At 28.8% G+C, this 25,033-nt stretch overlaps 3 protein-coding genes across 7 annotated transcripts; 2 read left to right on the top strand and 1 right to left on the bottom strand.

Annotated features, from left to right (window-relative positions):
- Window positions 1-1,081: 1,081 nt before the first annotated feature.
- LOC107172327 (5-oxoprolinase) lies at window positions 1,082-7,858 on the top strand. The gene is made up of 22 exons (XM_089228123.1): window positions 1,082-1,263; window positions 1,328-1,519; window positions 1,578-1,825; window positions 2,044-2,206; window positions 2,274-2,359; window positions 2,419-2,608; window positions 2,681-2,941; window positions 3,009-3,131; window positions 3,195-3,396; window positions 3,527-3,746; window positions 3,810-3,948; window positions 4,051-4,222; window positions 4,293-4,401; window positions 5,187-5,334; window positions 5,411-5,523; window positions 5,585-5,858; window positions 5,924-6,168; window positions 6,232-6,343; window positions 6,405-6,629; window positions 6,704-6,947; window positions 7,071-7,168; window positions 7,269-7,858. Exons 1-22 carry the CDS (start codon window positions 1,102-1,104, stop codon window positions 7,413-7,415), a joined length of 3,873 nt encoding a protein of 1,290 aa, XP_089084249.1. The 5' UTR covers window positions 1,082-1,101; the 3' UTR covers window positions 7,416-7,858.
- A 1,199-nt stretch (window positions 7,859-9,057) lies between these two features.
- LOC107162138 (UDP-glucosyltransferase 2-like) lies at window positions 9,058-14,546 on the top strand. 4 transcript variants are annotated; one of them, XM_089228126.1, is made up of 5 exons: window positions 9,058-9,555; window positions 12,246-12,483; window positions 12,548-13,140; window positions 13,215-13,657; window positions 13,720-14,546. In XM_089228126.1, the coding sequence occupies exons 2-5, from the start codon at window positions 12,246-12,248 to the stop codon at window positions 14,018-14,020; spliced, it is 1,575 nt and encodes a 524-aa protein (XP_089084252.1). In that variant the 5' UTR covers window positions 9,058-9,555; the 3' UTR covers window positions 14,021-14,546. The 4 variants fall into 4 exon arrangements, with proteins under 4 accessions (XP_089084252.1, XP_089084253.1, XP_089084251.1 ...); XM_089228127.1 differs by lacking the exon at window positions 9,058-9,555 and adding an exon at window positions 9,644-9,805; XM_089228125.1 differs by lacking the exon at window positions 9,058-9,555 and adding an exon at window positions 9,858-9,999.
- A 1,081-nt stretch (window positions 14,547-15,627) lies between these two features.
- On the bottom strand, window positions 15,628-24,258 carry LOC107162137 (uncharacterized). 2 transcript variants are annotated; one of them, XM_015508911.2, is made up of 11 exons: window positions 24,124-24,258; window positions 23,591-23,760; window positions 23,348-23,361; window positions 23,157-23,252; window positions 22,884-23,095; window positions 22,655-22,804; window positions 21,241-21,296; window positions 20,136-20,194; window positions 19,921-20,052; window positions 19,764-19,846; window positions 15,628-17,611 (listed from the first exon to the last, which is right to left on the bottom strand). In XM_015508911.2, the coding sequence occupies exons 1-11, from the start codon at window positions 24,169-24,171 to the stop codon at window positions 16,490-16,492; spliced, it is 2,142 nt and encodes a 713-aa protein (XP_015364397.2). In that variant the 5' UTR covers window positions 24,172-24,258; the 3' UTR covers window positions 15,628-16,489. The 2 variants fall into 2 exon arrangements, with proteins under 2 accessions (XP_015364397.2, XP_089084432.1); XM_089228306.1 differs by lacking the exon at window positions 24,124-24,258 and having other exon boundaries at window positions 23,348-23,389; window positions 23,457-23,728.
- Window positions 24,259-25,033: the final 775 nt, after the last annotated feature.

Consider the following 25,033-nt stretch of genomic DNA (forward strand, 5'->3'; position numbering starts at 1 on the left):
CTAATATTTCCAATATTTCTTGTTGGCTGTTATTTTACCGTAAAAAATTGTCAATCATAAGACTATTTGATTCATATTTTTATAATTTGAAACGGTTTAAATATTTAATACAATCAATAATTGTAATTATTAATTGGTTTACATTCAACTGTTAGTAAGTTATTTTAAATAATTACACGAAAATTAAGTTTGAATAGCATTCTGAGTTTCGACCACACCCTTTTACTTATCTCATGTTTACAAGTATTTAGATCTTGTTTTTTTCTGTATGTCATCACCTTTTAGACAAACATTTTTGATTTAATTTTCAACTTAGAGTGTGGTTTCTGTTAAAAAATAGAATCTAGTTGGTGCTTAGGGGGAGTGGAGGTAAAAAGTAAAAAACTCCCAATACTTTTCTAGGAACTAAATTATTCAGAATACCCATTAGAAAAATCCAGTAATTTTTACACAAAACCAATTTTGATAAAAAAAGATTTTGTTTATTTGGTGCAACACATAAATGAATAACAGTAGATATTTGTATTTTGAACAAAATATTAAAATATGTTAGAATTCTTAATATTTTATGTATTTTACAATTTCCTATGAATGGTGTAATGTTCAAAATATTATTGACTATTTTTGAGTTATTTATAAACCATTTTAATTTTCAATATTCCCTTTTTTTAAATACATTTTGATGAAATAATTTGGCTCGTTCAAAAAGTGAGGACATTTTATACAAAGTTCCTCATAAATTCTTAAACTCATAATCATAAGTTATTATTATTTCTATTTTAAAATATTAAAAATATATGTGCACATTTTTTTGTATAAATATTTGAAGCAATGTTTTACATTTTAAATAGGTATCAATATACAATACATTTTTATTCAATCAACTTTTTTTTTTTAATTACATCTATTATCTTTTATTTCATCTTAATAATATTTATGTCTGTATTATTCTCAATGTGTCAATGCTTATATTATTAATTCTTTTCACAATAATAATTTATTAAATAAGTTATAAATGTAAACACATTTTTGTCCGATTCGTGACATACCTATTTCATAATATATTTGAATTATATTTTAGATAAAATCAACACAAGTATCATGGGAGGAAAATTTAAATTTTCAATTGATCGAGGCGGTACTTTTACAGACATCTATGCTAAATGTCCAGATGGAAAAGTTCATGTTATGAAACTTTTGTCGGTTGATCCAACTAATTATGCAGATGCTCCACGTGAAGGCATAAGAAGAATATTAGAAGCAGTAAAAATCTTTGATGACACAAAAATAAAATTGTATCTTAAAAAAAATATACTTATCATTTTAGGAAACTGGAAAAAGTATGCCACAAAATGAGCCAATTGATAGTAGTTATATAGAATGGATTCGAATGGGTACAACTGTTGCAACAAATGCTCTTCTGGAACGGAAAGGTGAACGTATGGCTCTGTTAATCACTCGTGGTTTCAAAGACTTATTATACATTGGAAATCAAGCTCGTCCAAAAATATTTGATTTAGTAAGGATTGTAGAATAATTATTTCTGATACTTAATACAATTAAATAATGTTTTTTAGGAAATTGTAGTACCAGATGTTCTTTATGAAGAAGTTATGGAAATAGATTGTAGAGTAATTAATTCAAAGTGTGAAAAATGTGATCAGCTAACTCCAATTTGGAGTGATAAGCCTATTGTCCAAGGTGTCACTGGTGAAGATATATTAATTTTAAAACAAATCGATGAAACTGCTCTAAGAAATGACTTAACTTTATTAAAATCTAAAGGAATTAATAGTATTGCTGTAGCTCTAATGCATTCTTACACGTTAGTATAATTAATATTATGTATACACCTAAAATGTATACCTTTTATTTATTTATTTTATTGTACAAATAGTAAGTCATTATTTCTTGTATTTTTGAGTTTATACATGTATAAACAAAAAATATTTTAAAGTATAATAATAATACCAAAAAAATTCATAACTTATAAATATTGTTATTTTTTCAAAAATATTTCTTGTATTTATTATTTAAATACAGGTATAATGAACACGAGCGTACTGTAGGAAGAATAGCTAAAGAAGTTGGTTTTGAACATGTATCTTTGTCTCATGAAGTAATGCCTATGGTGAAAATTGTACCACGAGGGTATACAGCTTGTGCAGATGCTTATTTAACTCCACATATAAAAAAATATGTTAAAGTAAATTTCTAATATTGATATTTATATTGTATATTAATTAATACAATTATAATTACATTTTATTTAGGGTTTTGCTTCAGGATTTAAAAATAATTTAAAAGACATTAATATATTATTCATGCAAAGCGATGGTGGACTAACGCCAATGAATAGGTAAAAATATCATTTTTAAGGCACCATTTTTTGCATATTTTTAAATAAAAAATGTTTAGTTTCAATGGTTCAAGAGCTATTTTATCTGGCCCAGCTGGTGGTGTGGTTGGATACACAGCAACTACTCCTTATAAGCCTGTTATAGGCTTTGACATGGGTGGTACATCGACTGATGTTAGTCGCTATGATGGAGCATTTGAACATGTTTTTGAATCAATAACTGCTGGTGTCACAATTCAAGCCCCTCAAGTATAAATATTATTCATACCCCAAATTTATTTTTATCTAATCTATTTTATTTAGAATGTTTTATTTTTTTAGCTGGATATAAATACCGTTGCAGCTGGCGGGGGAAGCAGATTATTTTTTAGATCAGGATTATTTGTCGTTGGACCTGAAAGTGCTGGAGCTCATCCAGGACCAACATGTTATAGAAAAGGAGGTCCATTAACTGTTACCGATGCTAATCTAGTTCTTGGTAGACTGTTACCTGAATATTTTCCATCAATATTTGGCAAAACTGAAGACATGCCATTAAACAAAGAAGCATCCTTAGAAGAATTTGAAGCCCTTACTAATGAAGTATAATATAAAATTATGAATTAAAAAAGTTGAAAAATTATTTTATACAGATAATATCTGGAAACAGGTTAACAACTTTGTAAGACTTCAATCTAAAAGTTCAAATGTAATGACCCTTGAAGAAGTTGCGATGGGATTCATAAAAGTTGCAAATGAATCAATGTGTCGTCCTATTAGAGCTCTAACTCAAGTGAATTTCAATGTCATAATGTTATTATTATTTACTGATTTTATACTTTATACTTAACCACAGGCAAGAGGATATGACACCAGACAGCATACACTGGCCTGTTTTGGAGGTGCTGGTGGACAACATGCTTGTGCTATTGCACGTTCCTTAGGAATTAGTCGTGTGGTTATTCATAAATATGCTGGCATTCTGTCTGCCTATGGTATGGCATGTGCTGATGTTGTTCATGAGGTTCAAGAGCCTTGTGCATTAACATATGACATTGGTAAAAAATTACTGTTGCTCATGTAGTCATGTTATATATTATACTACATTCCATTATTACATATTATTTAAGATAATATAGTATTTGATTGTTTTAAAAATTTGCTAAAAACAAATATTTTTATTATTAGAAAACTTTGAATATTTCAATGAACGAATCACTGTTTTGAGTTCAAAATGTATTGATGAATTAAAAAAACAAGGTTTCTCAGATAATCAACTTCACACTGAGCCATTTTTACATTTAAGATATGAGGGTACAGATTGTGCTCTTATGTGTTCAGCCAGTTATGATAGTACAGTAAACACTAGAACAATTCACGGAGATTTTTTAAGTGGATTTCTGACAAGGTTTTTATGTTGTTTTGTGATGTCTATAATACTGTAATTATTCAAATTTGAAATATATTATAGATACCAAAAAGAATTTGGATTCACTCTATCTGGGCGTAAAATATATGTTGATGATATACGTGTGAGAGGTGTTGGTAAGACATTGTTAAACATTGACAATGAAGAAGATGAAACTGAAGAACCTCTACAAATTGAAGCAGTAAATACTTTCTTTTAAAAAATAATACTTTTAAAATTTTAAATTACAATAAATAGAAAAATGAAAATTATACTTTAATTTTTAATTAATTTTACTTTTAAGGTTAAACAAGTATATTTTGAAGACTTGGGTTACATAGATTGTAATATTTATCTCTTTAGCAAGTTGCGTAAAGGTCATATTATTATTGGTCCAGCGGTGTTAATGGACAAATTGAGTACAATATTAGTCGAGCCTAAGTGCAAAGCTATAATAAGTAAATCTGGCGATATTGGTATGTTTCAATTATTGTATTCAATTTAATTGCACTGTTTTTATTAAATAATTTTGTTATATTTTTTTAGAAATCGAAGTTAACTGTGATGCACTTACTAAAATTGGGGTTGAACTTGAACCAATCCAGTTAAGTATTTTTTCTCATAGATTCATGAGTATTGCAGAACAAATGGGAAGGTAAGCATTTTTTTTTTTTTTTTTTTAGTAGGTAATTAATCCTTATCATTATAATTAGAAAACAAATTTTATCAGCACAAAAGAATTCTAAAAATACTTAATTATGCTACAAAATATGCACATAAAAGTTAAAATTTAATATTATTAAAGTTAAAACATTTTATAACATTAAATATAATCATAGAAAAAAGGTATATCATAAATTGTTTTCATGTTTATCATGTAATGCATGTTGATGTTGGTCTACTAGAAACACTTTAGAAGCATTAATTGGGATTTCAAAAACATTGTAATAACAAATCGGTTTCAAAACTTTCTTTGTGCTGTGAAACATGAGCCTGTAAACGACTCTTTATTAGTATTTTTATTTTAGGCATTTTAAAATTATATCTATATCAAAAAACACTAGATACAACAATTTACTCTGCTTTACTCAAAAAAATATACAACACAACACTGACTGATCAGTTTTGGCTAACACCTAAACTACATTCATATGTGTGAATTGACAAATTTATTATTTCTGACTAATAACAGTCAATTTTAATGTTATCAATATAAATTGTACGCCAGTTGTCTTTTTTATTATACACTTCATATTCGAAAACATAATTTGAAACATTTATCTGGCTGGGAATATTAGACTACTCTATATAATTAGAATGATCTAAATCAGGTATATTTTTTGTCAGAATTTAAATAGGTTTTACTGATAAATATATCATACATTTATGTATAAACCCATTTCCTAATTATGTTAATCATAACTCTTTTTAACATTTTAGAATACTTCAGAGAACGTCGATATCGACCAACATCAAAGAACGTTTAGATTTTTCATGTGCATTATTTGGTCCAGATGGTGGATTAGTATCAAATGCACCTCATATCCCCGTGCATCTAGGTGCTATGCAAGAAGCTGTTCAGTATCAAGTAGTTCTTGACTTATTTATTTATTAACTATTCAATCCAACATAGTTATGTTACACATAGTTTAACACTTTATTAGATTAAATCAGTTGGTAATGAGATCAAAGAAGGTGATGTGATTCTTAGCAATCATCCAAAAGCAGGTGGTTCTCATTTGCCAGATCTGACTGTGATAACTCCTGTGTTTTATCCGTGTGTAAATAGAATTAAATATTTTAGTAAGTTGTTTACTGTTTTTATTTTTATTTTGTAGTGGTCAACCAAAACCTGTATTTTATGCTGCAAGTCGGGGACACCATGCAGACATTGGGGGTATAACACCAGGATCAATGCCACCACATTCAAAATCATTGTCAGAAGAAGGAGCCCAGTTTAAAAGTTTCTTCTTAGTGCGTAGTGGACGTTTCTGTGAAGAAGAAGTTACCAATGCTCTTATGGCTCCTGCTTTCTTGCCTGGTTCTTCTGGCACTAGAAACCTCAAGGATAATTTATCAGATTTGAAAGCTCAGATTGCAGCAAATCAAAAAGTACTTAACTATATATATATATTTTTAATTAAATAGTTTCCTCTATATTAGTAAATTTTACTTAGGGTATTTACTTAGTCACTGAACTCATAAATTCGTACGGATTAGATGTTGTTCAAGCATACATGGACCATATACAAAAAAATGCAGAGATTGCAGTAAGAGACATGTTGAAAAACATTGGCAACGCTCATTTATTAGCTTGTGGATTGAACACATTGGAATCAGTTGATTATTTAGATGATGGATCCACTATAAAACTATCAATTCAATTAAATGTTCATAATGGAGAAGCTTTATTTGATTTTAGGTAATTTTAGTGTTTTTTTTATAACTTTAACTCAATGTTCTTTAATTTAATTATTTTTTATAGCGGAACTAGTTATGAAGTTTGGGGCAATTGTAATGCACCAAAAGCTATTACATTATCAGCATTAATATATTGTTTAAGAAGTATGATTGGATATGATATACCATTAAACCAAGTAATTTTAATTTTTGCTATTTTAAAGAACTGAGTTACATTTATTTCCTGTTGTTTTTTAGGGTTGTCTAAAACCGATCAAAGTAATTATTCCTTCCGGCTCTATACTTGATCCATCAGAGAATGCTGCTGTTGTTGGTGGCAATGTATTGACTTCACAACGTGTTGTAGATGTTGTGTTAAAAGCATTTGGCGCTGCTGCAGATAGTCAGGGTTGCATGAACAACATAACATTTGGCCAAGATGATTGGGGTTACTATGAAACAGTTGCTGGTGGTGCTGGAGCTGTAAAAACTAATAGTGTTTTTCTTAATATCTTATCTAAATTTTAGTCTAAATGTCATTAAATATTAATTATTAGGGTTCTACGTGGATTGGTCGTAGTGGAGTTCATACTCATATGACAAATACTCGTATAACAGATCCTGAAATATTAGAAAAACGTTATCCTGTGTTTTTAACTACATTTACATTACGTGAAAACTCTGGGGGAATTGGCAAATATTGTGGTGGTGATGGAGTTGTAAGAGAATTACAATTTAGATCTCCAGTGACTTTGTCTATACTAACTGAAAGGCGATCTTTTGCCCCTAACGGAATTAAAGGTATAAAATATACATAAGTTAATATTTTTACTACATATAATATTCTATTATTTTTTTTTTTTGAAAATTAATATCATTTGTTTGTATGAATATTTTTTTTATATAAAATAAAATCTTTTACAGGAGGTGAGAATGGGCAAAAAGGCGAAAATCTATTAATAAAACGTGATGGCAGAAAAATTAGACTAGGTGCTAAAACTGCAGTCGACATTAATCCTGGTGTAAGTTATTTTATATAAGTATTTTGATAATTTACACAAATGATAAATTTAGTATGTTGTGCAATATATTCTCTTACATGAAATTTTCAATTAATTTCAGGATACATTTTTGTTATTGACTCCTGGTGGTGGTGGATATGGATTGCGATCTGATGATAATACTGTAACAGTGAAAATGCCTATTTGTAGCTCAACTTTAGAACGAGGATCTGGGTACAACTACCGTATGCTGCAAGAATCTGCTTAAAAGCAAACAATTTTTATCAACACATCTAATTTATCAAATTGTATTCATATTTGATCAGTCTATTTTCTATAATGTTTATTATAATTTTTCCAACTTTATTTCTTGTCAAATTAGTTTTTCTTACTTCAAATAATAGTTCTATAATTTATTATTTGTAAGTATTTAAATCAAAATCATAACCATGATATTTAAATTTAAATTGTTACCAATACATTTTTAAAACATCAAACATTTATGTGATCTAATAAATAGAACAAATATGATTTTATTTTTATACTAATGAAATAATTTAAATATGTTTGATTTATAGGTTAATGATTGTTAATTATTGTCAATTTATATAAATTGTCCAATTCAATTTGATTAATACACGCTAGTTTTTATTATAACAAAAATTATTGATATTTAAATCATCATAAAAATACATATGCCTATTTATGTTATTTTTGTATTGCTTTCCAAATATACCTAGCTACCTACTGTTTTATTCAACATTGTTCCTAAATATTTGGGTTTTTTGGTCCTGAGAAGCCTTAATGTTGTATTGTACTATAAATTAATTAATGGAAACTAATATCAATGTTTGCTGGTCAAGATATTGCCTCGATAATAAATATTAAATAACAATAATAATCTTTATTTACGGAAATAATTAGACTGTAAGTGACTATATTATATATAAGTAAACAGCAAATATTTAAATATACAAAGATTAGGTATATAAATATAAATATTATACATATTTTACACATGAAATATAATTAATATATCATGCTAATAAAAACTGTTTATGAAATAAATAAGTAAAATAAAAATAATACTAACTAAATAAATTATTTGACAAATTAAATAGTGTAATGTTATTATGTTAATATTTATTTCTAATAGACAAGGACAATAGTGTACAACATATTTTGATATAACAGATGAGGTAAAATTATAAAATACCAATTAGTTTCTTAAACTGTAAACATTTGAGAATTTCAGCTGTTTGAAAAAAAATTAGTAGTATTTTAAACAAAAATATCAAGTATTAAATATTTTAAGTCATTATTTAAAAAAATGTACTATCATAATATCAAGAATGAAGTAAGGGACGAGTTCTATTACTCACTAAGGGGTCAGGGCTAATTGAAACTCAATAATTTACATAGTAGTATTTTATATAAAATTTGAATCAACATAATGTTTCTACTAAATATGTATGTCATTTTTTTTTTTTTTGTTATGTATGTTTATGTTTTTTTTTTAACAATAACAACATATTTTAAACAGTTATATTGTTATCAATTTTCATCTGAAACCATTTATTAAAGTAATAACTAATAATTAATAACAAATATGAACTGTTTATTTAAAAAAATATTTTAATTACATTATTAATTTCAAGTTTCTTTTTTTAACTTTTGAAAATTGTTCAATGATATTATCATCTGTCGAGAGTTGAGACCATATTCTACAATGATGATATTATATAATAGTTTATAATATTATTGATAGGTGTATCATATTATTTGTCTTAGAAAAATAAATAGCTTAGTCCCAGATGGAGGGGAGGGAGGGCCCTCCCTTAAACCCGCCACTGAATGAAGAATTATTAATATTAAGTATTATATTGTGAAATTTCTTTCATTTAACTAGTTGATGACTACTCACTAGTTATTTCGATAGTTATTTTAATGTTAACATAGTAAACAATTCTCAACGGACTAAAAGTTATGGTTACAAATGTACAATGTACCTCATAAATACATTTTACTGATGCATTGAAATGAACTGTTTTCTATTCCTAGAGGCTGGAGATTCCATTTAACGTTTTCAATTTGTTTAGTGTCATAAAAAGCGTATGCCGTTGTGTTATAATAAAATAGCATAAACCATTAAAAAGTTCGAGGGAGTGATACAAAATAATTTAGATTTGACGCCATGACTGATCTAGGTTGCCTACCATGACACAAAATGTTGCAGTAATACTTCCTATACAGATCAAAGGTTTTCATAATTCTTTAGTCAGTCAAAATCAGTCGTGTTGATCTACAGATCAAAGGTTTTCTGTCGGTTTTCATAATTCTTTAGTCAATCAAAATCAGTCGTGTGGAGCGCAATTTCAATTTTCCGACGTCGGCAATCGTCAGTGATAGTAAGTATCTATTCATAGCAAGTGTGTATTTTTAAGATAATTTAAAGATCGACGTAGTCATTATCATATGAAACGAAATAGTATTGACGGTTTTCCAAAACCTTATAATTGCATCGCAAGGCAAGACAGTCTCTGTGTAGTGTGTACCTAAGTTTAGTCGTTAAATATCAACTTAAGTGTACCTAATCACTAGTCAGTAATAATCTCTAATCTGTTAAAATCGTTGAGACAATATTTCAATTTCTATGAAGTATGTATAAGTGTTATAAACACTTGAAAATGATAGTACCGGGAGACCACTATTCATTTTCTACTTACTATATAGTGTCAAAAGTTGTACGATTAACTTCCATTCAACAAGTAAATATGATTACTGTCCACAAAAATAACCTATTCTTTTAAGGGTCTACGATGTCGTCCACCAAAAAAATGAGTCGTTTTCCGGTACTATCATTATTCATTTGTATGGTCTGTGATAATAATATATTTAAGTGTACAAAACCACAGATATATAAACATACGTATGTTTATATATCTGTGTACAAAACACGAATATCGATAAAAAGCCGTGTCCAGAGTATAAAAGTAATATAAATATAAATATAATATAAAAGTAATAAGTAATAACTAATATTATACCTAATCGCGGTACCATCGAACAATTATAACATAAGGACGCGTACGCAGTGTTGAACATTTTTTAGATAAAAATAATTAAATAACTTTAAAGCACGGACTTATAAGATATCTATAAAGCTTTAAAGTATATTCTTAATTCTTATCTATTTAATGTAGGTGGTTATCTGAGATAAGTTATCTTGATCATTTTTTGTGACAAAATGTTTGATTTTAGATTCTGGGTGAACCGAAAAACGTGTTGACTTAACCGTGATAGGTATAATTGTCTGTTTTATTTTTCAGTCTATCATCAAAGTTTCAAAACAGTAAAAATACAAAAACTTCACCGATTTTTTACATCAGCGTCTTTTCCGTTTGGGAAATAAATCTGTTTCATAAATTTTCAGTGATTTTTAAAAACGTCGGGGGAAAAATATGTACACATTCAATTGAAAAACTAATTACCGTAGATAGCTATTTTAAACCATCGCCTAATGTTAATTTAAACAATTTCAATTCATGATAAAATTTTCAAAATAGTTTTACTGTTTTGGGGTTATTTATAGCCATAAACAATTTTCATTTTTTTTTTTCAATTATCTTTTTTGTTTGATCAAAAAATGTGAAAATGTCATACACATCATATGTTATGAATAGCATATAATTAAAAAAAGTTGAGTAAATTTACAAGATTGCCTAAAGTAGAATCTAAACAAAATTCGCCCATCTCGTAAAAATTTGAAAATTCATTTTTCAGTTAGTGTTATAAATTCATTTTTTATGATCATTATAGAATTTAAAATTTTTATGAAATTGGATATTTACCCGTAAATTAACGATAATTCGTTCATTGCGATTTTTGATATTTTGTGGTAATTAAAAAATAGGTACCTGTATTCCATATTTGATTTTCCATTTTACCAACATTTTAAGTTGTGTTAAGTTATTTCTTTATTTTAAAGCCCTGAGAAATCATCTGTTTTCATAAATACTTTTATGTTATTTTAGGATAATAATGTATAGAACATTATTGTATGCTCGGTCAAAATACTTGAATTTCAATTCTAGGTTTCTATTAAACTTTTATTTATAATAGAATTCAACAAGTGTTATTAAGCAGGATATTTTTTATAATTTTATGTATAATTATTAATTATATCATAAACTATCGGGGGTGGGTCTTCCATATTTTTATTGAGGGGGTACATATAAATTCTATAATTTCATTTTAAATTAATAGCTATTGGTTAAAATTATAAATAGGTATCGATAAAACACAATTGCTGTATATTCTGTTTTATCAATCTGAATGCAATCAATGATTATAATAATTAATAGTTGGTAGTATTATTCTTATTAACTATTTTTTTCATTTTTATGATTTCTAAAAACTATTATACTCAGCCAAAAAGTTTTAATAATTAATATAATTAATATATTGTTTTAATAATGTTGTAAGCTCAGTTGAACCCGTGCTTACAAAGTTTGCGGTTTGCCGTTTGTCGAGGTTGAGCCAACTAGTAATTCCGAACTGAGGCGTTAGTACACAATCGGTTAGGTTTACCTTAAATAAATTATACTCAACTCTTGGTATATAACTACTGTTTTTTATTGAACACATTATAATATTAAAATCGGAATAATGACACACTCGTAGCTCTAAATATTACAGACTGACTCGCAAGTCCGCTCACATATACTATGCTGAGTGAGCATAACCATGCGGCATGTGCAGGGGTTCACAACAATAATAAAATATATAAAGTTAGGTAAAATTATGGCTTGAATATAATTTTAAGTATATTTAACTTATTTAAGCTTTGAGTATAATTAAATATTAAAATATACCTACCTAGTAACTATCTAATATAGATTGACAGGACGTCTCTGTTCCAAATTGTTTTTTGCATCCAATCATTGAATTTAACACATATATTACACTACACACTACAGTGTACAGCACTGTGGCAGCACCTACTTACTCACTTTTTACACAATTCTTTAACTTAGCCGCCATCCGTTTTTAATTATTATTGTTGAAAATATTAATTTTTTGTAATTTTATTTCACAGATGAAGCATTTGTTCTTTGTTGTGTTAATACTTTTCTATGTTCATCATTGTTTATCAGCAAATATATTAGCATTTTTGCCTACATTTGCTAGAAGTCACTATGGTGGATTTCAACCACTGTTGAAAGAATTAGCTGTAAGGGGTCATAATGTTACAGTTTTATCACATTTTGCTCTTAAAAATCCACCACCAAACTATCACCATATTGATGTTTCAAAAGAAAGACAGAATGACAATAGTAATTATTTATTAATTTTATCAATTCATATACATTTATACAGTAATTTATTTTTTATTTCCAGATTTTAGCATGTTATCTATTGCGCCATACCTTAAGCCATTAATTATTCCTATTGGCACTTTGTTTTTTGGCAGTCAAATAACATTAGAAACATTGAACAATACAAAAGTTCAAGAATTTATTCATTCAGATGGTTATCAGTTTGATGCTGTAATTTTTGAAAACTTCCAACATGAATGCTTTGTATCAATGAGCCATAAATTTAATGCTCACGCTATCCAATTATTCCCAGCTACACCAACCGCTTTTACCTCACAATGGTATAGTCAACCTTTTAATCCTTCTTACATCCCAGATCCTAATTCTGGGTACAAAGATCACATGTCTTTATTTGAGCGAACTATAAATTTTCTTGTAACATGTCTCCAATTTATTTTGTTTCCAATATTTTACATGCCTAAACAAAATGAAATCATGTTGAATCATTTTAACTATACTGGTTCAGAATTTAGACCATCGTTGGAAGAAATGATGAAAAACATTTCACTAACACTAATAAACACACACTTTACTTTAGGAACCGCTAGACCTCTTGTTCCAAGTTTTATAGAAGTCGCTGGAATGCATTTAAAGCCTGCTTCAAAACTACCTAAAGTAATATTGCACTAAACATTTTATTTCTCATCAACTTCTAATTCATGTATGTTTTTTATGTTAATTCAATTTAGGACTTACAAGAGCTTATGGATAACTCACCAGATGGAGTTGTATATTTTAGTTTTGGATCAGTTGTCAAAGGCAGTCATTTGCCCACGCATCAAGTAGAAATGTTCCTGCGGCAACTTGGTCAAATTAAGCAAAAGGTCTTATGGAAATGGGAATCTGATAATTTACCAGAATTGCCACCAAATGTAGTAGTCAAAAAATGGTTCCCACAAGTCGACATTCTTGGGCACCCTAATTGTGTGCTTTTTATTACCCATGGAGGTATACATAGTGTAGAAGAGGCAGTGTACTATGGAGTTCCGATGTTGGCCATATCTATTTTTGGAGATCAACTATATAACTCAATAATGATGGAATCTAGAGGAGCTGCTATACGTTTAAAATACTCAGAACTTACTGAAAATCGTTTTGGCGATAATTTACATAATATGCTTAGTAATGCATCGTAAGTGAATTTTATTGATACTATTGTATTATTAATTTATCATAATACCTTTTTTATATTAGGTACAAACAAAATGCAATAAAGTTGTCTAAAATATTTCATGATCAACCAATGAAACCATTAGATAAAGCAGTTTACTGGATTGAATATGTTATACGCCATAATGGTGCACATCATCTAAAAACTGCAGCGAACCAACTTAATTGGATCCAGTTTTTGTCAATTGATGTTATGCTTGTGATCTTAACAACTATATTTTTATTTTTAATTATTACATTTTATATCATGAAAAAAATGTGTAAATGGTTCATGAGTTACCGTCAGCGCCATACAGAAACTAATGATGATAAAAAAAAGAAATAAAAGATAAACAATTGTAGTTATTACTTTAGTAAAATATAATAATTAACTATAAATTCAACTTTTATGACAACTGTATTAATATAATTTAAATCAAAGATAATTATTGCCAGTTTATAAGTAGAACATTTTAGGGGTTTTATTCTTACATATTAATTTAAATCTTGGCTTATGTGAGAAAAAAAATTATGTGCTCTTTATAATCTAATATTTAAAATCAAAAAATAAATCAAAAATTTGAGCATATCGGTACACTTGTTCAAAGTTTTTTTTAGTGCAATAGAACTATTTGCTAATTTTAATTTTTATGATAATATTTTTAATTTTATTTCAATAACTTGTATTTATAAGTATCGTGTCTTATGGTTTTGTAATACAATAAAATTTATTTTTGATTTTTTGCAATTTATTTACCAAATTTTATATATTAAATATTTATAGCTATTTATTTACATCTTACTTAATAATTTACTAAAACTGTTGAATGTATAAATGTATGTCTTAAATAAATAGTTTGATATGTGAAAAATGAATTTTAGTTTTGTGAAATGGATGTTTCTCATCAGAACATCAAAATGGATGCAATTTTTTCCAAACCAATGTATTCTTATCGGTGATAATATACATATTAAATTAATCACCATAATTAATCATATAATTCTATAAAATATCAATATTTTCGTATATTTCTTTGTATTTAATATTAACTTTTAAAATATTTATTTACTCTTACTGTCATTAAATTTAAATATTTATTTTATTCACTTTTAGAATTTCTCAAAGAAACCAACCTTCTGCATAGAATAGAATATCATTAGCAAAACTTCACACAAAATGTAAAGATATTTCTCAAAATTTATTATATACATTTTTCATCTATTCATTATTTAGTAAAAATTAAGTAAACTATAATAAGTATTTTGAAACGTTTTTCTGTCACGATATAGTTACTAGTTAGGTATCTTAGAAGTTTCGGTCGATGAATCTCCGTAATAGATATTAATCACCTGGAAATTACGAATTATCGGCATTATCGCTTATATGCTAAAGTGAGTAAAAAATACAATGGTTACCGTCCACATGAAAATAATTGTAGTTCTGTGATACAGACATACAGTATCACTGATACTCACCAAGGCCATAGTTCTGTGCTATGACGTAAGCAGCGGTGATGCAGCAATTTCCAGCTGTTTGATACTGATTACTAAAACTCAAGTCTTTAACTATACAATCTTGCCTTAGTCTCCAGTGATATTGAAATACAACAAAATGCCTAGTTTTTGTATATCCGATAGAATTAGAAAAAAGAAAATAAATTACTTGTGACCATGTTTTTTTTTATTGTTTTGACCCGGTATTTTTTGTTTTTTAATGTGGCTACACTCATTCTGGAGGTAGGTATGGTAAAATACCGAACGCCCCGCCCCAATATCGTTAGGTTAGTTATTCACCTATCACCGACGATTCATACGATCGTGTGCACGGACCCAATAGAATCACGTGCGGCAAAAGTTTTGATTGGTTGCCATCAGAGTTACCACGCCCTCATTCCAATTTAAATAATAAAGGTTGCATCAGTTTATTTGCTTTTATTTAAAGTACGAACAATATTTATTTTTATAACTGTTTAATAATAATTTAATCATGAATAATACAAATATCTTTAATTCTAATGTGTTTTTTTTAAGTTTGCATGGATCAAATTATTCGAAAAAAAATAATAGATTTTTTATTATGGTCTATTCGAAATGAGAGGGGTACTGGGCGGTGACCTGTTTTCGTCTGGCGACGGTCAGATTCTTCTCCCACCAAGTGGGTGCGCAAGGCTAAGCTTCAAAAGAAAGTTACACCTATGCGCACTAGTCAGCCGCCAAGTACCGCTCTTATTCGAAATAGACTACAATAAAGTTGTTAATTGTTAAACTAACATATTTTATAATAGCATTACGACATAATACAAAAATTAAATATCAATATATTTTAGACTCGTAAACTAAGTAATATTGTAAAATCTTATTTTATATTAATACAATTATAATAAATTATTCTTATTATAAAATAGATAATAAGTTTATCATCTGAAATTGATAGAGCAATATTTTTTATAGATTATATTATAATTAAAAAGTAATAACTTGGCAGACATAAAATTATGTTTTCTGGTAATACTACTTTAGATGTAATGGGAGTATAAAATTAATTGTGTAACAAGGTAACCAAAAATGTAATACAATATTAGGTAATTATATAAAGTAATAATGATACATGGGTATTATCATGGCTACAATTCTAAGTTGAAAACAAAACTTCATCTAGCTATTAATTTAACAATAATTGATAAATAAGGTAGGGTACAATAAGAAATAAAATAATGAATTATACTGGTATCTTAGAATCCTATAAAAAAAACTTAATAAATCAATAACATAATATAAATGAAATAACTCATTTGTTTGTTTTGGTTTTCTACTTTTATAGAGAAGCTTTATCTTTACCAACACCATAATCATCAGTTTCATTGTTATCATCCTCGTCATCATCTGATATGACAATAGTGTCGTTATATGATGTACCACGTGCACAATACATATGTTCAGTCTTATAGTTTTCACCGTTACAGGCAGCTACAGGAAGTTCAACTGAAGATTTCAATTGTAGGTCAGTAGAATTCAGGGGTCCGTTACTATTGAAGTTTCTGTCCTCTCCAATTACTATTTCTTCTATTTCCCATTCCTGATCATCATTAATATGGACAGGTGCACAGTTATCAGCCTCAGCATAATTCATTTCATAAACAATTTCTTCTTCAATAATTTCACAATCTTCAGACTCATTGACTTCAACTTCTTGTATCAAATCACTGGCAAAACATGATTGTTTACTTGACATAGTATCCATTATGTTCCACTGTTTTAGGTATTCAGTATCTGATATTTCTGAGTTATTCATTTCCAATGGTTGTATATTATTATTATCATGCATAATGTTCTCCGATACATTAGAGTTAGTAATATTTACATCTTTAAGCGAGCAATTTTTTTCATCAATAGAAATTGAATTTAGATTATTTATTGTGTCAATTAATAAATTAATACCAGTTTCTTGAGGTTTATTTTTATTCTTCAAAGGTTTTTTATCTACCTTAGTAAGAATTTCTAAAATGTCAGAATCATAGGTAAATTTGAACTTCATGCAACCAATTAATATTATCGACTCATTACGCAGGATAGCAAAGCCAGAGTAACCATCTGTTTGTATTAGTCTCTTGGAACACTTGCAATGAGGTTTTTTATAGCCGTGCTTTGTGTTCTTGTACTTACTCAAATAATATTTTGACATTGGTCTATAATTAAACCCATGTGCCTTGCCAGCATATTTGATTATTGGTTTTTCATCATCACTATTATGGGCTACATGAATAATTTTATCTTTCTGAACTGTTTTTCTTTGTTTATTTATGTGCTTAAGGAGTTCCGAATTTACTTTTTTTAGTTCATGGTTATTGGAAGGTTTTCGGCGATTTCCAAAATAGGATACATTATCAACTATTACCCCAAATCGACTTAGGTTTTTTAAAATAAAATCTCCAGTTTTCTAAAAGAGAAAAATATAAACACAGTTTAAGTAATTATACACAAAACCATTTTGCTTAATCGAGATTAAAGCCTATTTTGGAAGCCCTTTATTTTACTAATTATAATTCTCGCAAAATACAAAGAAAATTTTATTTTTTTGTATTCAATTATTTCAATTATTTCAATTATTCATCTAATAAAAACACACTCTTAAATTGTTTACAAAGCTATTTTGTTGATTTAATAGGTTAGATTATTTTTAAATTTATGAGGTTATTAAATTTTGGTGTTTTAATGTTGAAATATAATTTTTTATGTTATAAAAATATTATTATTATTGTGAAATACATAATCAATATAAAACAATTTTCTACTACAGAATAGATCATTGGATTATGTGTATGATATTATGTTGTCGGCCATTGTTTACAAACTGCTGTAAGTAAGCAGTGGTACAGAAAGGAGGAGCCTATTTGAACACCGAGACCTCCCACCGCACACCTGGGTCAAAATTAAAATTTACTATTGGTAACCATTGATAAGTAGCCAGCCAATGAGACATCTCATAATGTCTTATAAGTGTTATATGGCCATGCCGCACCAGGTTTAACCAAAACAAATGAAAACAAGTCAGCCACCTAATTTATTTTATTCTAACACCACATTCGTTTGACATTTAACAATGCACATGATTAATTAATTATTATGATGAAAAATCTTTGAAAAAATTTTTTTATACCTATAGGTAATAAAATAAAATATAATAGTATAGTAAATATTACTTAGATTTTATTAAATTTACATTTAAATGTTTTCAAATAGTGGTATTAACTTATTTAAGTGTTTATGAAACGATCACATAAATTTAAAAATGTAACTGTAAATTATATTTAAAGTTTATTAACGACATATTATAATGGCACATTAAGTTGTATTGTAATTAAATAAATAATTTCTATAACCTTAATCGAGTTGTGGTGTATCGATTATCCAAAGCAGTGATGCCCAACCTTTTTTATTCAGCGTGCCACCAAATATATATATATATATATATATATATATATATATATTTATATTTATTTAATTATTATCATTAGTGTTATAGATACAAAATATATATATATATATATATAATTTTACTTTTTTTTAGAATATATTGTTTTATATAAAAATTTGTAACGTGTGGCCCGCGGGCCGCGGGTTGGGCCCCACCGATCTAAAAAGAAAGATACCAAACCAAATTTACTTTATACAGGATTGATAGTACAGGTGATAAAAAAGTGCACTGACCGATAGTTTTTCCCATATTCAGAAATTCTACATTTAGGAGTACATATAATCCTAAGAATTAAAATAATGATACGGTATTTCAAAATGTGTTCATCAAGTTTTAAAATCATATTAATATTGTATACTTATTAATTTTACTGCATTCCAATTTACACGGGCCAAAATAGTTTGAATAACCCTGACGAAAAAGACTGATAGGTGAGGACGATTACTTTTCGTATTTATAACTAAAACTAAAATAGACGATATTTATCTAACTAACTTTATAAATGTTAAAATTAAATTGGTGGAAAAATTAATAATAATCCATTCCAAATAAGTTGAAAAAAAAATTACAACGAAAACGCGTCACGGTTCGCGCATGTACAGTCTTATTGGCTGCCGTCAGCGCGCTGCAGACTGTTGGCCAATCATAGACATTCCGAGGCCGCGCCACAGATAAATCCACTAAACAATATGGTAATATAACAAAAAATTATATATATCTGTGAGCTGAGCAGATATTCCAAACTTATTTGTACAAGATTAAGTTTGTAATTTTTAGCAGTGGTTTTAAGCGGTTTTATTGTATCATACGGAATATAAATAACATATTATTTTAATATGAAAACAAATATGTTAATAAATTAAATAACAGTTATGCTACATTAGAAAACTTAAGACTAACTTTATAAATTATATAATTTTATGGTATATTTAGAAAAACTTGTATTATTCTCAACGGTATTTGATTTCATTTTATTATTGAAATGAATATAAATTGATAAGAACATTAAGAACTATCAATGATTTCGACAAAAACGAATAGGAAAACAATTCTAATTTTAGGATTTTAGTATTTAAAATTTTGTTAAGCTATTTATAAAATAATTAATACATACTTTATCAAATCTGATGGTGGCATGATAATCAGAAATATACTCGCAATTTCCATATGGTTGTAAACACAGTTTATTTTTATGACCTATAAAAATGTATAATATAGAAAACGTTTTTTAATGGTATGAATATATTATTTTAATTTAATAAATAACTCACTTTTTCCAATCGTTATTACTTCTTTCTGAACAGATATTTTTAATGGTACAGATAAACAAGTTAAAGTAGCACCACATATTTTAGGCGGTAAAGAATTGTTCTTCTGCATCAACTTGTCAGAAATATCCATATCTGAAATAAAAATGATAAATGTAATTAATAGATAATATAATTAAGTATTGTGATAAAAAAAAAAAAAAAAAAATGAAACATACCATTTATCTTATTAGCATTCTCAGCATTCATTGATTTCAATGCAAGTGTAGCGACATCACTGGAAATAAAATACATATATTAAAATCATAAATTATAATATTGATGTTTAAAAATTACAATATGATTATTGCTAGAAATACTGTAACATGGTTTATTAACCCCTCTGGTTTGCTTGATGATAACACCACTATATTGCAAAGACTATTATATATCAATTTTTCACCCATCATTTTTTTATGTTGTAATAAAAAATAATGAAACTATAACAATTAGTCAGTCTTTTATTTTAAATATTTATGGATATTTTATCACAGAATAGGTGAAACCAGAATGGTCATTCCAAACACCAAAATAAGATCCAAGTTACGATCAGTGTAGCCATACAATAAGATTTACACAAATTTATGTTGCAAATGGCCACTCTGAGTTAGTGTTTTTTATTTAAGCTAACTGCATTCCTAAAACTAGTTTATGATGATAATTGTGTATAATGCTTACAATCTTTTTTATACTTTTTGTAAACACTGATAGCACTTTAATTTAAAATACTGTAAATTCCATAAAAGCCTATATAATTTTTTTAACAGTAAAACCTATTCAGTGATTATGATCAGTTGATCGAGGACTGTACATAAAAACAATGGCAAAAAAAAGGCGACAGTGCAATACGGTCGTGTTATCGTCATGAACCCAATCTGTAGAACATAAACTTGTTATAAACGAAGTTGATTACATTCCGTTAACTTACTACATAATTATCAATGTTTACGGTTATAAATAGCACATTTTTCTGTCTGAAATTTGGCAACATTGATTTTATAATTTTCGATATCAGTTAACATTTCAATTAAAAATAGATAATCAGTTAATTTGTTTGATAAAGTAATGTTTCTAAATGGAGTAAATTTAAAAGATTTTTTTGTAATTTGTCTATTTTCCAATGCAGCAAAAACATAACATTTGTATTTAATACTAATGAACTAATGACTAACTTAGTAAATCAAAAAGATAACTGATATATGATAGAAACAATGTTGTCAAATTTAAAACAGGTAATTCAAAATCGACAATATTTATGAGGCACTAAAATATAATTTTAATTACCATAAAATATTTAAAGATGAGTTTTCGTTTGATGTTGTAGGAACATTATCTTCTGGCTAGATATAAACAACGAGAAAATATTAATATTAATCATTTATTATTAAGTAACATATTGCACGAAATTAGGATCTCGTAATAGAATGTTAGGTCAGCACTAATCTAAACTTAGTATATCTGCTAGAAACGGAAGTCTGTAGGGCTTGGATGTTCAAGATTTTAAAGGTTAAAATTGACTAACATAATTAAAAAATGACTTAAAAAAATGCAATTATAGCATAAAAATTACTGTAAAAATGACCTTATAAATTACAAATAATGGTTTAAAATTAGTGAAAATAAAATTTAAATTTAAATAATATAAATTTTAGAACCTTTTAACTATTAGAACATCTGACGTGGTTAAAATTAAATTATAATGACGATTGTCGGTTAATACATTTTTATTCTAAAAGAAATTTCTTTCTATGTCTACTTAAGTGATTGAAGTAAGTTTTAAAAAAGTTTCAGCTCTGAAGTCATCAAGAAAACACTTACTTGAAGCTATACTTCTTTGAAGCAATAGGGTTTTTAAAAGAAATTACTACAAATTTCAAAAAATATTTTAAAAATCCCAGAAAATAAACTATTATTTTGGATTAGTATGCTATTGGGATATTTTATAAGTTATGAATTATTATAAGAGTAGTTAAAAATATATTGCAAAATGTATCATTCAGAGCCCTAATATTAATAATCATGTCACAAAAGGTTAAGAGTTGGTTTGTGAGAAAGAAATGGGAGTCTGCCTCGTGTGACTCTAGCGCTACCTATGTTCATAATGATAACACTGATTATATCTGAACAGATAGTGCACTTCCAATAATGCGACGAGAAAAATTAAAACTGCGTTGTAATTGGTCTCCTATAAAAGCAGTGTGACCACATGCGATAGAGTAGCACCACTATAACGATAACTTTTAAAAAATGGTATTTTAGCCTAACCTAACCTAACCTAACCTAACCTTTTTTAACAACCTTATTTCAACAACAAACGATTTAATATTCATTAAAAATAAATAAAAAAATAATTAATTATACATAAAGTTTGATTTTAATAACTTTATATGCGGATATATATTTATATATGAGATGATAAACACGAAATAATTAGTCACTCTATGACAATATTTTACTTATTTATTAATTACTTAATTAATTTAATTAGGTTAGAATAGGACAAACTAAACAAAAATATCATATGACGATAGGAAAACCTAACCTAACCTATGATTGTAACTATATTTTTATAATGAATCGAAACAGACATTTTAATAATTAAAAATAATTAATGCCCGAGATAAATATTTCGTATCCAACATTCAGTTTATTTAGCACTTACGCGTTTAAGCCTTGCATAACAATTTTAACCTATTACCTTTTTATACATGGTATCAATTTTACTAGGTATGTTGAAAGATTTGTCAACAGGTAAACTGGGCAGTTCACATCGGGTTCTCTTTGTTGTAAAAGTTCTATTAGCTAGTAATCCACTACCAGGAGTGAAAATGTCAGGATATGCTAATTCCTATGGGCAAAAAATATGCAAATAAACATGCATTAGTATAAACAATGATTATTGATAATAAAAACATTAAATAACTAACGAAAAAATTTTCGTGTGCTGGACAAATCCATCTCATACTATGATCCCAATCACGGATAGGAGGATCTAAGCAATTGAGATGATAAAGTCGAATACAATAATGACATTGCACCAACCGTCCTTGGAGAATCCCTTTTTTACAAACAACACATCTGTCATTCTTACGAATCATTTTAAGCTTATCCAACTGTTTTCTGGCAGGGAGTTTAACATCTAATAAAAAAGATAACAATATTAAGTGTTTCAGGTGATAAAAATTAAACAAAACACATACTGTATTTGCGCTGTATAGGTACTTCTTCGAGGAATGATTCGGATGGATCGTACGGAAATTGAAAATCAAATATATTTTTAATCTGGAGTCTAACATCTGTAAAAAATATATTAATAAAATAGTAGTTTTCAATATTTTGAATGAAAGTTGGCACCACATTAAACTTTTACCTAACGTAGTTTAGATCTTACCTTCATATTTATTCCTGAAAAATTAGTATTGAAATCATCATTCTGAAACAAACAATTTATTTAGTAAACAAAAACAGACCATAAATTACCATAATTCAATTTAACTCACATCATAAATTCATATATATAGGCTCCGCTAAATCAGTGTCCGTCATGAAAATTGCACGAATACAAATATTTACAGAACATTATAATATATCAAATATTTAAATAAATCATGCATTATAAATAATAATATTTTACTGGTTATTTAAGCATTTGTCATATTGGCTACTGCACACGAATCCAGAACTGTTACTACATAGATCACAACTTGTTGGATCAACCTCCTTAGATGGATGTTGGAAATAAGCCACTTCCAGTCTTTTTTTATTGTTGACCGAATTTGGTTCAGCAATTAATCTCATTATTTCCTAAAAAAAAAAAAAAAAACAGAACAATGGATAACCAATGGATTTAGGTACCTGCTGAGATTGGTAATATTATAAAGACAAAAATCAAAATATGTTGTACATTTGGGAGCGTCCCTAGAGATCGTCCTCGGAGCAGAATAAAAAAGACAATATCGATTAGTCAGTCCGGCTGCGAGGATTATTCGAAACGCGAAGAACCGAAAATCAACCTCGCGGACGATGTGAAGAAAATAAACGAGGGCAGCGCCCCGTTCACGTTGTGCTCGGTATTTGGTCCCGAGAGCACGCCCCGAAAACGAAACATTAAAGACGACACCGGTGCCTGCCGCAGGATAACGTCATGGCGAACGACGATCAACTTACCTTCATCAAGTCAACGGGTCCCGGCGAAACCGATTTCTTGGCGGCCATTGCGACGACGATCCAAACTCTTGAGACGAGTCGATCACCTTGAGTGCGCGGGCGCGCGCGTGTTCGTACTCGGTGTAATGGACGACGACGGCGGTTGACGTCGGCGAGCACTCACGCAGGACACGTCCTGTTCGCTAGACGACGACGAAAACGCGATGGATGTAGTGACGATAGGTTACGTCGGCCCGACGGAACTCGCGAGACGGACGGGCGCGCGGGCAACACCCGGAACGCACGAGAAAATATGGCGGCGTCGGTCGGGTGGAACACGAGAAAAATAGTCTGAGCGATCAAACAATGGTAGTCGGACGAGTCGGGTGCTCAAAGATCCCTACGATAATAATAAATGCGAAATAAAGGAAACGCGGTCACATGAAATATTTAGTCGCAACCAACGGTGGACGACAGAAAAAGCGATTGTGTTTCAGTTATTAATGGCGGACGGGCGGTCCTGCGAGAGGCAAACGCAAGGAGACGGACTAGCTAACGAAGTAACGAGCCGAACGGATGGTGGGATGAGAGCAGCACAGCGGCGCCACGGCGCGACGAGTCGGGTGTCGGGTACCCGGAGCGCTGTCGACGGACGTACCGAGTTTTTTCGGACTGAGGGCGACAGTGGATTTCGGCGCCGTACCACACAAAGCACACGATTGCACCGCGCGGGTACGCAAGACTGCAAGTGTGTGCCGCCGAGTACGACCACTTGAGTTGCCGTGGACCCCAGAAATCCGGGCCGCTCAGGCTCAGCCAGTTATTGGTCGTCCGCCGTTCGATAGAGCGCGATCACCGGGACGACGTTGACGGCCGCCGGACCACCCGTTCGAATCCGTAGTTTTAAAATATAATACCGTAATATTACATA

The sequence above is a fragment of the Diuraphis noxia genome, unplaced genomic scaffold (genome assembly GCF_037042655.1).
Source record: "Diuraphis noxia isolate RWA-SAM2 unplaced genomic scaffold, SU_Dnox_SAM2 contig0005, whole genome shotgun sequence".
NCBI lineage: Eukaryota > Metazoa > Arthropoda > Insecta > Hemiptera > Aphididae > Diuraphis > Diuraphis noxia.

Coding starts and splice junctions, on each gene's coding strand:
- LOC107172327 (XM_089228123.1), top strand. CDS start 1,102: ATGGGAGGAAAATTTAAATTTTCAATTGATCGAGGCGGTACTTTTACA. Junction 1,520..1,577: donor GTCCAAAAATATTTGATTTA/GTAAGGATTGTA, acceptor AATGTTTTTTAG/GAAATTGTAGTACCAGATGT. Junction 6,948..7,070: donor TGCCCCTAACGGAATTAAAG/GTATAAAATATA, acceptor AATCTTTTACAG/GAGGTGAGAATGGGCAAAAA.
- LOC107162138 (XM_089228124.1), top strand. CDS start 10,021: ATGGTCTGTGATAATAATATATTTAAGTGTACAAAACCACAGATATAT. Junction 10,141..12,245: donor GCCGTGTCCAGAGTATAAAA/GTAATATAAATA, acceptor TTTATTTCACAG/ATGAAGCATTTGTTCTTTGT. Junction 13,141..13,214: donor CTGCTTCAAAACTACCTAAA/GTAATATTGCAC, acceptor AATTCAATTTAG/GACTTACAAGAGCTTATGGA.
- LOC107162137 (XM_015508911.2), bottom strand. CDS start 24,171: ATGGCCGCCAAGAAATCGGTTTCGCCGGGACCCGTTGACTTGATGAAG. Junction 20,053..20,135: donor GAATGCTAATAAGATAAATG/GTATGTTTCATT, acceptor TTTTTATTTCAG/ATATGGATATTTCTGACAAG. Junction 17,612..19,763: donor CCACCATCAGATTTGATAAA/GTATGTATTAAT, acceptor TTTCTCTTTTAG/AAAACTGGAGATTTTATTTT.